Genomic DNA, 15,708 nt, shown 5'->3' with positions numbered 1-15,708 from the left:
ACGACCACGGAGATAGGCGTCCTGTTACCTACACATAAACACCACCATTGAGCAATTCTGCTGTATTGATTCTGTATTATATTATAAGAAGATTGACTCTGTTTAAAGAAACATTCATATTCGGCCCTCAAAAGGGCCATAAATGTCAACATATAATTTAGAAAAAACATTATAAACCAAACAATTTATTATCAAAAATCACTAATAACTCTGGCTATTGGAGCTGTTCTTGTAGTTCCTCAAAGCCTTCTCCCCTTCCAGGACTGCATGCTTCCCCAGTTCCCCTGGGATGAGGAGTTTAGTAGCCGTTCTGATTTCGTCATGAGCTAAGGTAGTCTTCTTTCCGTGCGCGATCAATCTCCCCGCCTCACAAGCTATCTGCTCCAGAATATCATTAACGAAATTATTCATTATCAGCATACTTTTCCTCGAAATTCCTACATCATGCTCGCTACACGTTTTTAAAAGCTTGAAGAGATAGATGGAGAAACTTTCGTAGTTTCTTTTGGTCTTCTTCTTCCCTATGACGCCTTTCGGCTGTATCACAGGTTTCTCCATAGACTTGAGCGCTTTTTTGGGAACTTTCACTGGCGCCATTTTGTTAGATCTTAACCGTCACTAGTTAAATTCTAAAAAAAAAATCTTTATATACATGTGAGATCAAATAGTGGGGTTTATAAAATAGCTGTAACCAATCACAATCGCTTTCGCAATTAATAAATAACAAATCAATCAGGTATTTTTCACAACAGGTGTTAAAATCTACCCTCGAACTTACCGCATCACTATACATAAATCATGCGTGCCTCGTGATTGCCAGTGTAATTTCAACCTCCATCCGAGTCGAACGTTTTTAAGAATACATAATGGCAGGCCGTGGCAAAGGTGGCAAAGGTCTTGGTAAAAGTGGCGCCAAGCGTCACAGGAAGGTGCTTCGCGATAACATTCAAGGGATAACAAAGCCAGCAATCCGCCGGTTGGCGCGCCGCGGCGGCGTCAAGCGAATTTCCGGCTTAATTTACGAAGAAACCCGCGGTGTGCTCAAAATTTTCCTTGAAAATGTGATCAGAGATGCTGTGACGTACACCGAACACGCCAAGAGGAAAACTGTTACCGCCATGGATATAGTTTACGCGCTAAAAAGGCAGGGACGAACGCTATATGGTTTTGGCGGATAGTCCGTATTATTTAGGTTTATTTTAGGATATGAGATTTATTTAAAGTGATGAGACGCTGCTGACAAGGTCCTTCTCAGGACCGCAAACGTTTTGGTTCTTTGCGGACGTCAAGATAACCTGCTGTAAATATAAAAAACATGTCCTCTTTTTTTTCTCTTCCCACCTTACCTTTATACTTCTCTAAGTTCTTTCGTGTACCTACGTGTTAGTTGGTAGGTATTTTATGCATTGTTGTAGGTAGTATGCATAATATTATAGGATCTATCTTTTTTCTTTTTTTAACCTTTGAACATTGAGGGAATCATCGGTATTCCTATCGATATAATTTAAAATTTAATTTAATTGAATTAAAATACGAAAGTACCATCCATACCGTTTACCCGATAACTTATGTCTTTTTTACCCACATTTGCAAATAAATGTAAATACTTTTCTATGTAGATTGAAAAATATTAATAGGTACTTATTAAATTCTTGATTTTCTTAAGCTTTCATTTATTAAGATTTGTTGCCTTAAGTAGTAAGGTAAAACAATTTTGTTTGTTACTTAATATGTAAACTGTGTAGGTTATTTTATTAAACTGCTTTGTAACTTTCGCATAAACTACTTTAAGAACTATTATTAGTAATTAGCTATTATTTTTGACTTTGTAACAACTTGTATGAAAGAGCGAATCCCTCCTAATACAAGTGCTTCACTTAAAAGGAGGATTCAACACTAGTTTTAAAACAAAAGTTGAAAATAAATAATTTTAATTTTTTAATTTAATTTAAATTAGGTATTCGACCTAAGGTTTACTAGAAACTAACAAATTCGTTATACTTAAGATACAATTTTTTTTTCGCCCATGGCCTCTGAGTTCGGATTGGCTTGCGATTTGTTATATTTATAGTTGCAATAACAATACAATAGTTACCTACCTACTCATTGGCTTGCGATTGAAATGTATTGAAATGAAATACTAGTTATTACTACTCACCGTTAGCAAAAAGCTTGTATTGAAATGAAATTGTATCCTACTAATATTATAAATGTGAAAGTTTGTGAGTGAGTGAGTATGTTTGTTACTTCTTCACGCTGAAACGGCTGGACGGATTTGGGTAAAATTTGGCAAAAAGTTAGTTGTAAGACCTGGATTAAAACATAGAATACTTTTTATCCTGATATTCCCACGGGATAGGGATAAAAATCTCTAAATAACACCTGCTGGACTTAGAGTCATGTAGGTAATTTGGTATGTAGGTAGGTGGACGTCAGGAATACCTAATACATAGGCTACTTTTTATCCCGATGTTCCCACGGGATAGGGATAAAATCTCGAATCAACAACCGCTGGGCTTATTGTCATGAAATTTGACATGATTGTTTTTAATGTAACGTCAATGAAATCGACGATTTAATTTTCGGGAATTCACACGGGAATATTTAAAAAACCCCGAAATTTCAATTCAGCTACTGGATCTAATGAGTTACGTATGCGAAGCAGCGGGTAAACACTAGTTTTGATTAATGGGAAAATGAAGATTTAAAATGTACGGCAGCAAAACTTTGTTTAGTAAGTATATATATTTTAAGCCATTGTCTACGTCCCACGGCTGGGCAAAGGCGTATCCCTCGGATTTCCCTCACCCCTCCCGGCAGCTAAGCCTTGTTTGTTTATACTCTTTATTGTACAAAAAAGAAATACAACAGTTGCATAGTACAGTTGTTTTCTTGCCTCCTAATAAAATGCAGGGAAAACACTGCTTGCGATGCGACTATTACTTTGAATTTTGAAATGAACGTACTTTTACGTTTAATCAAAACTGTAGGTACTATAAATAAATCTACCTGCACGAATAACGGTAAACTTTTTCTTAAAATTTCGGGTAGTTAAACCCACACAATTTCCAAACTACCCGCAATTAAACAAACTCAGAGAATATGGGATGCCGCGTACCTATATAAACCAGGCCACCGCGTCACTCCGCACAAAGTAAAACAGTAGTATTAAGTTAGATATACAGACATTAAAGTTAAGGTTATTTATATAAAGATGGCTCGCACGAAACAAACCGCAAGAAAATCGACGGGCGGCAAAGCGCCTAGAAAACAATTGGCCACAAAAGCGGCAAGAAAAAGTGCGCCAGCAACTGGTGGTGTGAAGAAACCTCACCGGTACCGCCCCGGCACCGTCGCCCTGCGAGAAATAAGACGGTACCAGAAGAGTACAGAATTACTAATCCGTAAGCTACCCTTCCAACGATTGGTGCGTGAGATCGCCCAGGAATTCAAAGCTGACTTACGCTTCCAAAGTTCTGCGGTTTCCGCCTTGCAGGAGGCAAGTGAAGCGTATCTAGTGGCCCTCTTCGAGGATACGAACTTGTGTGCTATCCACGCCAGGAGGGTCACCATCATGCCTAAAGACATGCAGTTGGCGAGGCGGGTGCGGGGCGAGAGGTCTTAGTTTTTAAGTTAGTTTTAAGTATTGGAAATAATTATGCTTAGGTATTTAAGAAGTGAATCTTTGACAAAGCTCTTTTGAGGGCTGAAGCCGACTGTTTCTTCTGACGTCAATTTAAAGTTTTGGAACTACTCAGCGGAGAGGAGCAGACCGTTGTGCCTTTGTGGCTCGAGTTTGTGGGGCTCTTGGTTAACCTAATTAATTAATCGAGTACCTACTTTTTTAATCGAGTACCTAATTAAAGATTTAAAAACAGAATCTTGGATAATTAATTTCAAGTTTTATGTTACTTACATAGTACCTTTTTGATAAAAAAAGTATTTTTAATACAAGTTTTTCTGACTGTACTTTTTAGGGTTCCGTACCCAAAGGGTAAAAACGGAAACCATATTACTAAGACTTCGCTCTCCGTCCGTCCCCTGTCTGTCACCTGTATCTCATGAAGCGTGATAGACAGACAGTAGAAATTTTCACAGATAATTAAAATAATTCAAGATTTCATGGTTTTCCTTTCATTTAATTTATCAAGTTTGGTAGAGAGATTTCATCCTTATTAAGTATAGACCATTTTTTCGAAAATCATTAAATGCAGTTTTTTTTTTTACAGGAATTTTAGTAGGTACATTCCCGGGTCTACCTACAGTATTTAAGAGTAAATCATGGCATTACAGTTTTCTTTCCTTTACAAAAATCAAAGCGAACGTAGTTTTGTATTATAGTGCCAAAATATAAAAATCATATTCGACCAATGGAAGTGAATCAAAGTTAACTTACAAGATTTACAAACAAAGAGGTGGCATTAACAGTCCACCTGTAATAAAAAATCTTAAAATCGTTCGACATCCATGGAAGTGAATCAATTTAAAGTACAAAGCAATTAGCAAAAATTAGTGAACTTGATGATGATTGCTATTCTTAATCAATATACTATACAGACCAGAAATGTTATTTTTATTTCAACATATTGAGAATTAGCTTGAAAGTGGGGTAAGTAGCTTTAAAAAGCTAACTTCGTCATTTTATTTATTTATTTAAAGTTAAATTATCTATGTATCTTTTACCTACTGAAGATGACAGTATGCTTTATTGAAATTATATAACTATATATAATACTAAAACAGGTAATTTAACCTACACTAAAAGTACCTTCATAAATGAACAAAAAAGCCTCCATTCCATGCGGGCAGCTGTATATATAGCTAAGTTAATTCTTCGTCCGAAACTGCCAGCTATTCTCTCTTGTGACGTCGTACATACCTACTAACCTCGTAGTTAAGATTTCTTTATAAATCTTCAAAACGCCCTAGGACCCCACGGACCAAGGGTCTAGACGCCGGATGGGATAATAAACGGCCTACTGCTGGGCACAGGCCTCCCCACAGAGTGAGAGGTCATTAGCCGTAGTTCCCACGCGAGCCCAGTGTGGATTGGTAACTTCACACACATCATTGAATGTTTTCCTTCACCGTAAAGCGCGTGGTAAATTTCAAATGTACCTAATTTCGCACATGAATTCCGAAAAACTCAAGGTACGAGCCCGAATTTGAACCCACGATCCTCTGTTTGAGAGGCCAGAGGTCAAATCACTAGGCCACCACGGCTTTTTGTATTAACCAACTACCTACTTATTAACAGATTTTAAAACTCTTTCTTTCACTAATGTTACATAGGTAGGTACATTAACCCCGATTAACATAATTAAATTTATTTATTACGGGATAGTCCAAAGCTCCCACGGGACACAGAGGAATTCCCAAACAGCTGGCATATTGTAACACGTTACAGCTTATTGTAACAGCTAGCTGTTGCTCACGACTCCGTCCGTGTCGAAGTATGAAAAATAGTTTACATCCTATTCCCAGACCTACCGAATATACACAAAAAAAAATCATAAAAATCGGTCAAGCCGTTTAGAACGAGTTTGGTCACAAAACATTTTTAACCCGAGAATTTTACCTATATATCAGAAGATTAATAAATATTAGACGTTCTTGTTTAAAAAAACAAAGATATTTAGCCCTGAGAAGGACTTGGTCTTTGAATTCCTACTATAATAAATAATCTTTTAATATAATGCAAAATCAATCATTTCAATCATGAGTAATCAAATTATCACTTAACACAAATAATTTTCAAAACTTCATCCGCTGGTAATAAATAGCTTTCCGTCTAGATGCTTAGAACGATTAGCAAAGTCTGGAATCAGCCTTTGAGTCTATGTTCCATGAGAAACTTGTCTTTCCACCACCATAACGTGACTTCGTCGCCAAACGAAGCAGTCAATAGCTCAAGCTTCACCTTCCTTAGTTTTGATAGTCTTCTTCGGCAACAATTCCTGACGTATAGAAGGTAACACCCCACCCTCACAAATAACCACACCACTTAGCAGCCTCTTCAATTCTTCGTCGTTTTTGACAGCTAGAAGGATATGCCTCGGTGCCACTCTGCTCCTTTCATTCTCATGAGCCGCATTCGCCGCTAGCTCTAGCATTTCAGCGGCTAAATATTCGGCAACGCCTGCTAGGTACACTGCTGCACCGACACCGACTTTCCGAGCGTAGTTTCCATTCTTCAGGATCCGATGGATTCTCCCAACTGGGAAGATAACGCCGGCGCGGGAAGAGCGCGTCTTGTTTTTCTTTCTTACTATCTGGCCGCGGCCGTCCATTGTGATCATGTGTCTAGGTTTCTGTGCGGGAGTTGAGCCGTTTTCGATTGGGAGTTAGTGGGTGCACAGCGCAGGGGAGGACGATGCGCCAATGAGAGGAGAGCTTGAGATTTGAAATATACCCTCAATTTTGATTAGTTTTGTAACTGGTTAAAAATACCTACTCAGGTAGTTAGTACTGCGTATTTGTAGTCCAACCGTGGTTTGTTTAATTGAGATGTTATTGATGAGGAAGGTAGTGTATTTTTAGTCAAAATTCATTCCATGTTTTTTACGCGCATTTGCACTCTCTTGATGAAATGTATTAAACGTGAAATCGCGCTCTAATGGTACAGTCGAATCGTGTACCAAAAGTGGGACCTCTTCTTAATCAATTTCGCTATGATTTTGTATGGAATTATATGATATCAGTAGTACATGATTCAGTATTGTTGTTGGTGTTGTTGTTGTTCCTCTTTCTTCCTGTTTAATATATACCTACCTAAGGTTTTCTGTTTTTTTTAGCTATAATTATTTTGTTTGTTGTGCCGAATTTTGGTAAATAAATTTATTCTTTCTTTCTTTCTTGTCAATTTAAATGAAACTGTTAAGGGGTTTCAGTAAATAAAAAATACATGTAGCTGTTTAAAAAAATATAATATTACAAAGGCACTGTATGTAACATTGGAGGTTATTAATACTGCCCTAAACGTGATGTCGTCGGCTACGCGAATAAACGCATAACTTATAACACTTTGTATAGACCATTCGTTAAGATGAGGACATCTATCTAATACCTTTAAACGAGCAATTCTTGTATGTATATATATATTTACAGAATCTCGGAAACGGCTCCAACGATTTCGATGAAATTTGGTATATGGGGGTTTTCGGGGATGACAAATCGATTAGTTAGGTCTTATATCTGGGAAACGCTTACTATCGAGTTTTAGTCCGAGCAAAGCTCGGTAGCCCAGGTACTGGTATTTAAAAGTCGACGCCACGCTACGCTTGCACACACCCTGCAACGCGAGTCAGTACTAATCAGTCCCATATATTTATTATGATCAGGTGCAGATAGAAACATGCGTCGGACGACGTGGCGTGGCGTCGCGTTTTAATAGTATGTAAGTTTCCGCCTTTGAGTCGCTACACCCAAACAGAATACTTTTATGAACCTATACTTACTACTCGGTAAACGAGTTCTTTTGGGCCGTCCACAAAGTTCGTCACTTATTTTGACCATTTTTAACCCCTTCACACGTACTGCCATGAAAATCGCAATTATTTTGTTCCTGCCTGTCACAAGCCCCCCCCTAAATGTGTGACGTTAGTATTTATGGACGACCCCTTTGCGACATTTACAGGAAATGACACTATCTTACGGCTTATATAGGCTTAGAATAAGTTTTATTTTTCTTTCGTAATTTTTGTACATAAATGGTAAATAAATGGCCGTACTTTGAAATTAAAAACTTCTACGGGATACCTTTATCTTTTTTACTATACACGTAAAAAATTACAATTTATTGGAAATCGAATCTTATACTAGTATAAAAAATATATTATAAATGTCTGGCCATTTTTATACAAAGTATTATCTATTATAGCGTGATTTTGGTTAAAAAGACAATAAATAAAATATTAACTTAAGTTAACTGTGCTATAACAGTGATCTAGTAAGTAGGTACTTTCCTAAAATTAAAAATAAAAGCTATTGGCATACTAAAAATTTAATCTATGCGGCTTACTTATATTGGTCAAAAACAAGACAATTAAAATTAATTCAGTAAAGAACAGCTAAAAGAATACAAATATATTTACTTAAATAGCGAAATGTACTTAAAAGTGTTATTAAAATGGTGACCAAAATAAATAAGCCATTTTAAAACGCGGAATGTATTAAAAAAAATGCAAAATTACAATGTTCGTTATAAATCAGTGCCTAAAATTTTTAAATGCGATGATTTTGATAAAAATACTTTAAAACTCTAAGGAATTATAATGTACCGTTTTTTCAATTGTGACAGCAACTTTTATAGTAAGCTAATTTTATTTTATTGTTGAAAAAATAAACTATGCCTTTTAAACGGCCTTTACGGTACGTTAGTTTTGTGATCATACAGCATTGAATCGTTTTTAAACCATGTGAAAGGGATGGATGCTGTAACCTCTGGTTGAAAATGGACAGAAAATAAATAAATCTAAGTTTACGGTTGAAAAACAGTGATGATGCGGTATTTGACATATATCCTGTATATTATTATGAAAACTAGGATATGTCATGAGAAATAGGGAAAAAGCAAATCGTCAATAGCTTATTTATAATAAAAAAAAACTCTTCTTATACTTAACGCTTTTTCTTTTTTTCAAGTAGGTATCGCGCTACTTGTGTGTGACGTTAGTATTTTTTATCTCCGTCGAATTTTGAATTTAAATCTTTTATAGCTCTGACATACAACTTTCTTTAAATTTATTTTAAGCTACGCTACTTTGTCATGAATAAATGATTTCTATTTCTATTTATTTTCTGCTATATGTATGTAAAGGTAGCATCTACGAGCATGGTAGCATAAAAATATTATTTTCGTTCGATTTTAATCACACGCATTGTCTAGCTGTTGATTTACGAAATGAATAAAATGTAGTCAATTACCGTAGCCGTACCGTATAAAAGTTGATGTCAAAATGAAATAGCGTTACAAACTACGATTTTGTAATTTTCATATCAAATTTGAAAATGCATATAAAATTATATGGTCCTTCACACCATAGTATATATCTAGAACATCTTTATTTACAGTTATAACGTGGTTTTCAGTAAGCTACAAATACCTCAAAGCGATTAGTACAAAATCTACTTCATAATATGTAATTTACATAATTTTAAGAACAGATAATTATCCAAATTACTTTTTAGATTGCTCGAGATACAATATTGGCGTTGGCACATTATTGAACATGTAAGTTAAAACGAGTTTTTTGTAATGTTCTAAAGTTTATACATCATATTTTCTATTGTTAATTTTTGAAACATGCGCTCCAGTATACATATAAGTATTTTGATATAAGTGTAACAACTGGTACTTTGTTTCAGAAATTTGAATCAAAATATGTGAAAATGTAAAACTTTTGTTACAAAGTAAGTTTTTCAAAAATATTTGTAAAATAATGAATAAATCGCAATCACAAATTTAAAGCTTGTTTAGTGAATTTCATATAAATTTTAAGCTTTTTCCTAACTAGCAAATAAGATACTTAACGCGTTTTGCTTAAGTATTCATAAAGCAAGTATACTGCTCAAAAGAAAATAAGGGCCTCGTGAACTTCACTGGTGAAACGGAAATACTAATAAATATAATTCTTTATAACATTCTTTGTCTAAAATGGTTTTATTAGTACGCGGGTAAACTCTAGTTCTTTGTAACATTCTTTGACTAAATTGGTTTTATTAGTACAACATAACACAATACAAATACTTTTCATTCAATCAAATGTATTATTAGTAAAAACGCAAACATATTTTTAATTTCTTTTTACCAGTAAAATTCAAGTGGCCTATATTCTTTTGAGTAGTATATTTTCATAATGAAATTGTTTACTTATGCTTAAAAAATAGGTAAAAAGATATGTATTTTACATAATTATTATATAAAAATATTGCTCTAGAAGATACAACCTCGTGTAGTTTAGTTATCAGAAAAAGCGAGTCAATTCACAATTTATTGATATTTTCCAGCTATTATTTATAGTTAAACTTCTGTTTGTGATACGTTTTAAGGGATATTAAATGGTTTTTACACTACATTTTTCTTTGTAAAGTTAGTTAAAAGTAACATTTTATGTGACAGTGACAAAACAGAACCTCCTACATAACCACTAATGTCCGTATCTCTGTCCGTCTGTCCGAGCAAATTTGCTCCGGATCTACTGAACCAAGTAAATTGAAATATTTATACATTTTTGAATTTGGGAGCCAATCTTGAATTAAAGTAAAAAGTTTGTATACTGACTGCAACAATCAACAAACGTTAAAGTTATTCAATAAAACAGACGAAAATTTACCGTCCATTATTTATTTCCGAAACCACTTGCTCTATCATTTTGAAATAAATACATTAAACAATTTTTACTTGTCGATTACATGAAAATCTAGTTTCAGTTTTATTTGTATTTCAAGTTAAGGTATGCTGTATACGGAGTGTAATTTAGTATAGGTATGTACACTCTTCCTACTTCCAACTCCAACATGATGTGTGTTATAATTATTCAGGATTATAGTGAGTATACAGCGAGATTCTAGAGACGTGACTATGACAAACTCAACCAACTCTGTCAATTATACACCAGCGTTTCGTCAGTTATTAGTAAGATTAATTTCCTTTTGTTTTTCCGTCATGTGCGATGTAGGTTAACAGTTCAGTAATGATCTTTAAAAGATAATAATGTGAGTGTTTGCTAATATGGTGATCATAGATTTGTATACATTCACTGAGTTATGTCGGGTTGATCCTAACCACGTCTACAGAATCATCTTGTAGTTGGTATTGTATTGGAAGTTATACAGGGAGTCTTTAAATTCTTCCGGAAAATTCCAGGAGGTTATTGGGTTAGTTTGACCGAACGCCCCTGTAAAAGTTTTTCATCGGTGTTAATTATACAAAGTGTAGTCACTTCTTTGACGCCGTACACTTCGAACATAGACCAATGTATGAAAGCATTTGAACACAACACAACTAAAAAACACCGTAAACATTTACAAGGATGTTCAGTCGAATTCCAACAATCTCCAGAAATATTCTGAAATAATTTGAAGATGCTAAGTTGTATTGTATACAGTATAATAATGTACAGCACAGCAGCGTTTCTTAACCTCAGCTCGCAACCCGAATTTGAGTAGCGGGCGGTAAAGGATGAGCAAAAAAAATTTTTTTTTTTACATTTTATAACGACCTCAGTTTCAGCAGTAGTTTTAGGGTCAGGTCTTCAATTATTCTTCTACTTCGGGTCGCCAGCCAAAAAGATTAAGAACAGCTGATGTATACAGCATATAATGTATAGCATTGTATACAGCATATAACGTATGGTCTATGGCGTGCATTGAGTAGGTAGCAGGGTAGGCAGCGCTACTGCTGCATAAACTACCCACTGCCTACCATAACATCGTCCCAATGCAGGCCAATACGTACAGTATTGTATACAGGGTATTATCTAGTGCGTGTAGGTCCCGGCGGGGGCCAGGTCTACATAGTTGGCGGGCAGCATGCCGGTGCGGCCCGTACGGAGCACCTGGCCCGTCATCCAGCCTTCGTCGATGGCCGTCACGTTGCAGATGAAGTCGCCCTCGCGGAAGGACACTTCGTCGCTGTCGTTCGCTTCGTAATCGTACATGGCCACGTATACTTTCTGTAAATTAAAGAAATTTCACTAAGTAAAGTTTTGAAGAGATTTTATCTACAGCGCAGTTTTAATGTTTTTCCATCGTATCCTATTATACTCAATTAGCTTCTATAAACTTCAGTAAGCTAGTCGAGAAATCAAGAGGAGAAACGTTTCCGACAAAATACGATGGGAAAAACATTATTTGATTTTAATAGTGGCATATTTGCTGGTCTATGTTTCGTTTAAGTCTTATTTTATTTTTATTTTTTCTATATTGTACCGTTTTTTGCCCAAATAAACATGTTTGATATTTATTTGGACAATAAAATGTTATTGTTGAGTCTCAAACTTTTTAAAAAGTGAAACGGCATGGAAATGTTGGCACAAGTCGTATACAGCCAACTTAAATGGCTGCTATCAGTTATTTTGTTGGAACTCCAGATTTATTATTGGATCTGAAACAGCTTGTGGTGTTATATACCTGCTGTTTTTTTTTTAATGAAAAATAGGCGGGAAAGCATAAAAAATATTTATTGTAATAAAATAAAATGTCATAATATATTTTGTGTTGAAAAGGTTTATTCTAATTTAGTTTTTTTCCTTCACCATTTTTGAGAAAAGCTTTATATGTTTTAGTCTCGGCTGGAATAGCAATTACTGGCTTTTTTAGTTAACCGGTTTTAATTCTCATACGTAGCCAGCAATTTCCTACTTCCAGGCCACGCCAATAACTTACTATTGTATTGTATTTTAACAGTAATTGTGTTATAGTTACCTGTTTGACGTCGGCCGAGTGTTTGGGTATGACGACCTGCATGTAGTTCTGTTCGGGACTGGCGTACGCGGCCTTCTCTCCGGCGAGGGTCCAGGTCGGCCACGCCCCCACGGCCGCGTCTGCGCCGCCTGCTGGTGCGCTCCTGCACACACACAGTGATACTGGTAGATCATCATCATCATCATTATAATCATCATTACCGTCATCATCATCATCATCATTACCGTCATCATCATCATCACCATTAACGTCATCATCATCATCGCCATCATCATCATCGTCGTTACACCGATTGGCCTAGTAACACAAAGCAAAGCTTCTACCATCAGCCAAATAAGTGGTCTACCAATTTTTAAACAAGTTCCTATCAAATGGATATGCGCTAAAGTCGAAACTTTACAAGCTGCAGACACGCTTATTGACATTATTGTTTTATGACATGCAAACGATTATCAACTTTAGGGTTGTAGACCATATATTTGGCTGATGGTACTATGGGTACTATGCAATGAATAAACATGTCCCATAATCAGGTCCAACAGTTAAGCACAGGCCACTCAGGATGACAAAGCACACCATTGATTTGTTTCGCAGGCCTGTGCAGGTTTCCCAACGATGTTTTCGTGTCGTCACATTCCATACCTGCGTTGATTTGTGTAAAGTGGAGGGCGTGTTTTCTGCATGAAAACACATATATGTCTCACAGACGGAATGTAAAAACTTAAAAAGTTGTTCATTGACATAAATCTCAAAGTAACACCCAAAAAAAAACATTTATGCTCCCTTCACCCACCAAAAAAGCACGGTAAGCAACAAACCTCTTTTGCCGTCGCTGGTGCTGTTATAAATGAGGGTAGCCGATGCTCTTTGCGTATTGGGCGCCGACCTGGGCCCATCGCTCAATGGATCATAATCCTGGATCCTCCCAATCTTCTGCTGACTCCCAACGCCATAGTTCGCGGCTGGCTGTTGATACTGACCATACGCGAACTGATTCTGCTGATACTCGTCATACTTCGGCTGCGTATATTCCTCATATTTCGGTCTGTGATCGTACTGGACGGGCGGTTGGTACGAGTTCTGGTACGACGTGTTCTGATTCTGGTACGACGTGTTCTGATTCTGGTACCCCTGGTTTTGGTACGGTGGGTTTTGGTTCTGGTACGCTGGGGGAGGCTGGTACACTTGGGTTTTCGGCGGCGGAGGTACGGGAAGCATCTCGGAAGCATAGTTCTCTAGTTGTTGGTGATAGTTGTCGGTTGGCACGTCTACATTTAAAGCGATGAAAGTTATTAGACACGTGATGATGCCAATCTCAAAGGGATAAGTTGCCATAATGATTTTAATTGTTTATTATCGCGACAGTAATGAACCACTAATTAGTTCATTTCCTATTTGTAATTTTTTTTATTAGTGTAAGTACTAAGTACTTCAGGATTGTAGAAATCTAACCTAACTTATAGGGTTCTACAGGATAATATATAAAGTTCTCGGGCCACAATGTTTGTAACCAAACTCCACCGAAACGGCTTGACCGATTTTTATGATTTTTTTTGTGTATATTCGGTAGGTCTGAGAATAAGACGTAAACTATTTTTCATACTTCTACGCGGAGGAAGTCGCGGGCAAGAGCTAGTCCTTATATAGTTTACAGTTTCAGAAAAAATATCGTTCGTCCATGCGAAACAATCATTTGGAAATATACGCAATCAATAGAAGGTCTATGAACGGGACGCACCTAGCAAAATAGATAAAGCTACGAGACTTATCTGTTTGTAGATATAAAGTTTATAAAGAATAACAGGCGAAAGACTTAATGGTCATTTGACATAAGTAGAATAGTTGCTGCATTGAAATGTAACCGTTTGCTTCCTAAATAAATAAATAAAAAATACTTGAAACTATTCAGAAGACTATCAGTTTACAGATTGATTAGATTCGTCTTAACCCTTGAAGAGAATGGCGTGTCAAGTGTTTCTAGCACGCCATTGCCAGGAAAAGGGAACCAGGACTGCCCCCCTCCAGTATGGTTGTACTTAGATCTTTTGAAATCTTAATCCCTGTAGATACACAATGCTGATTGTACGGACTTAATGGTCCATTAGTGAAGCGATTATTTTATTAAAAGTAAGTATTAATTTAAATCATGAATTTAATATGAAATTTATAAGGCCCTTTGAACATGGTGGGGGTACGAATGTGTTATGCGTCGACAGTTAAATGTTTAGCTTTTTTTTTACTTTTAACTATATTCCATTGACTATGCCTGGAGTTATCAATTAATAGACAATACCTCTAAGTAACAGTTTCGTACACTCATGTAATAAATAAATAATAAATAAATTATTTATTACCTTTGATGTTCAAATTACGACCTTTGATACCAAGTATATCGTCAACATACAAGTTAAAAACCTATTGAAATTGGACGCATAACACCTTCAGATATCAATGGCACATTCAGAAACCACGGACAGACACTGTGCAGAATGAATTAATGTGTGCTCCTCGGTTTTGGGAGTTCCCACAAACAGAATTAGAAAATGTTTTTGAATGACAGATTTTTCTTGGCACGAGAACATTAGTTTCTATCGCGGATGTATAATCAGGTTCAGCTTTCATAAGAAAACGCATCAAAATCATATATGACAATGGCTTTAGGAGCGTTTTTTGACTTTGTATCAAGAATTTATTTTAAGCACCATATAAAAATGAGGATTTTTATTTATTGGAGGAGCGACATGGCGTCTTAATATTTTAAGTTGAATATTATAAACAATTCAACGTAAATCATGAATATGAAAGATATTGTGTGGCCATTCGTCTTTTTTACAGTTTTAAAAGCATATTGTCATTCATCAACATTTTCGGAATGAAATTACAAATATAATTAATTATGAGTTTTAAATGGGACTGATATGGATAATCAAAGATGTCATGTTTTGTATTATTTAAAGTGCGAACTTTGAAATGAACAAGATCATTACCAAGCGCATTTTAACGTTAACTAAACCAAAACTGCTTTTACATATTAATATTATATATTTAATCCTTCTTTACTCTATAAGCAGCAAAGCAACTTATGCACCATTGTTCAGTCTTTACACTTGACTGTACCTAACTGTGACTGTAAACTTGACATAACATCTGTGTCTACCCTACCACCCAGATACCATTGGTGTCATGGAGTGCCGACATGAAACAATACAAAATTCTCCACATAACCATTCACCATGCCCGGTTGGACTGTCTCCATAGCGGACTCACCGACTAGTTCTCCAT

General features: G+C 36.0%; 5 protein-coding genes across 5 annotated transcripts in view; 2 read left to right on the top strand and 3 right to left on the bottom strand.

Moving 5' to 3' along the window:
• Positions 1–119: 119 nt before the first annotated feature.
• Positions 120–634, bottom strand: LOC141443524 (late histone H2B.L4-like). Its single transcript, XM_074108837.1, has one exon. It carries the CDS (start codon positions 595–597, stop codon positions 202–204), a length of 396 nt encoding a protein of 131 aa, XP_073964938.1. The 5' UTR covers positions 598–634; the 3' UTR covers positions 120–201.
• A 172-nt stretch (positions 635–806) lies between these two features.
• Positions 807–1,264, top strand: LOC141443461 (histone H4-like). Its single transcript, XM_074108763.1, has one exon. The coding sequence runs from the start codon at positions 867–869 to the stop codon at positions 1,176–1,178; it is 312 nt and encodes a 103-aa protein (XP_073964864.1). The 5' UTR covers positions 807–866; the 3' UTR covers positions 1,179–1,264.
• Positions 1,265–3,141: 1,877 nt separating this feature from the next.
• On the top strand, positions 3,142–3,711 carry LOC141443177 (histone H3-like). The gene has a single exon (XM_074108387.1). It carries the CDS (start codon positions 3,215–3,217, stop codon positions 3,623–3,625), a length of 411 nt encoding a protein of 136 aa, XP_073964488.1. The 5' UTR covers positions 3,142–3,214; the 3' UTR covers positions 3,626–3,711.
• Positions 3,712–5,634: 1,923 nt separating this feature from the next.
• On the bottom strand, positions 5,635–6,297 carry LOC141443645 (histone H2A-like; the record flags this gene model as incomplete). The annotated part of the gene is given in 1 exon segment (XM_074108990.1): positions 5,635–6,297. A coding segment is annotated over 1 exon segment (381 nt). The 3' UTR covers positions 5,635–5,909.
• Positions 6,298–9,002: 2,705 nt separating this feature from the next.
• LOC141443249 (LIM and SH3 domain protein Lasp-like) overlaps positions 9,003–15,708 on the bottom strand; it is a 7,726-nt gene continuing 1,020 nt past the window's right edge. The window contains exons 2-6 of the mRNA XM_074108458.1: positions 15,694–15,702; positions 13,245–13,694; positions 12,540–12,568; positions 12,427–12,507; positions 9,003–11,675 (exon numbers count right to left, since the gene is read on the bottom strand). Of these exons, the coding sequence (XP_073964559.1) occupies positions 11,481–11,675; positions 12,427–12,507; positions 12,540–12,568; positions 13,245–13,694; positions 15,694–15,702 (764 nt within the window). The 3' untranslated portion in view covers positions 9,003–11,480. The remainder of the gene's footprint in view (positions 11,676–12,426; positions 12,508–12,539; positions 12,569–13,244; positions 13,695–15,693; positions 15,703–15,708) is intronic.

This window comes from Choristoneura fumiferana, chromosome 27, assembly GCF_025370935.1.
Source record: "Choristoneura fumiferana chromosome 27, NRCan_CFum_1, whole genome shotgun sequence".
NCBI lineage: Eukaryota > Metazoa > Arthropoda > Insecta > Lepidoptera > Tortricidae > Choristoneura > Choristoneura fumiferana.
This window is presented reverse-complemented; position numbering and strand designations above follow the sequence as displayed.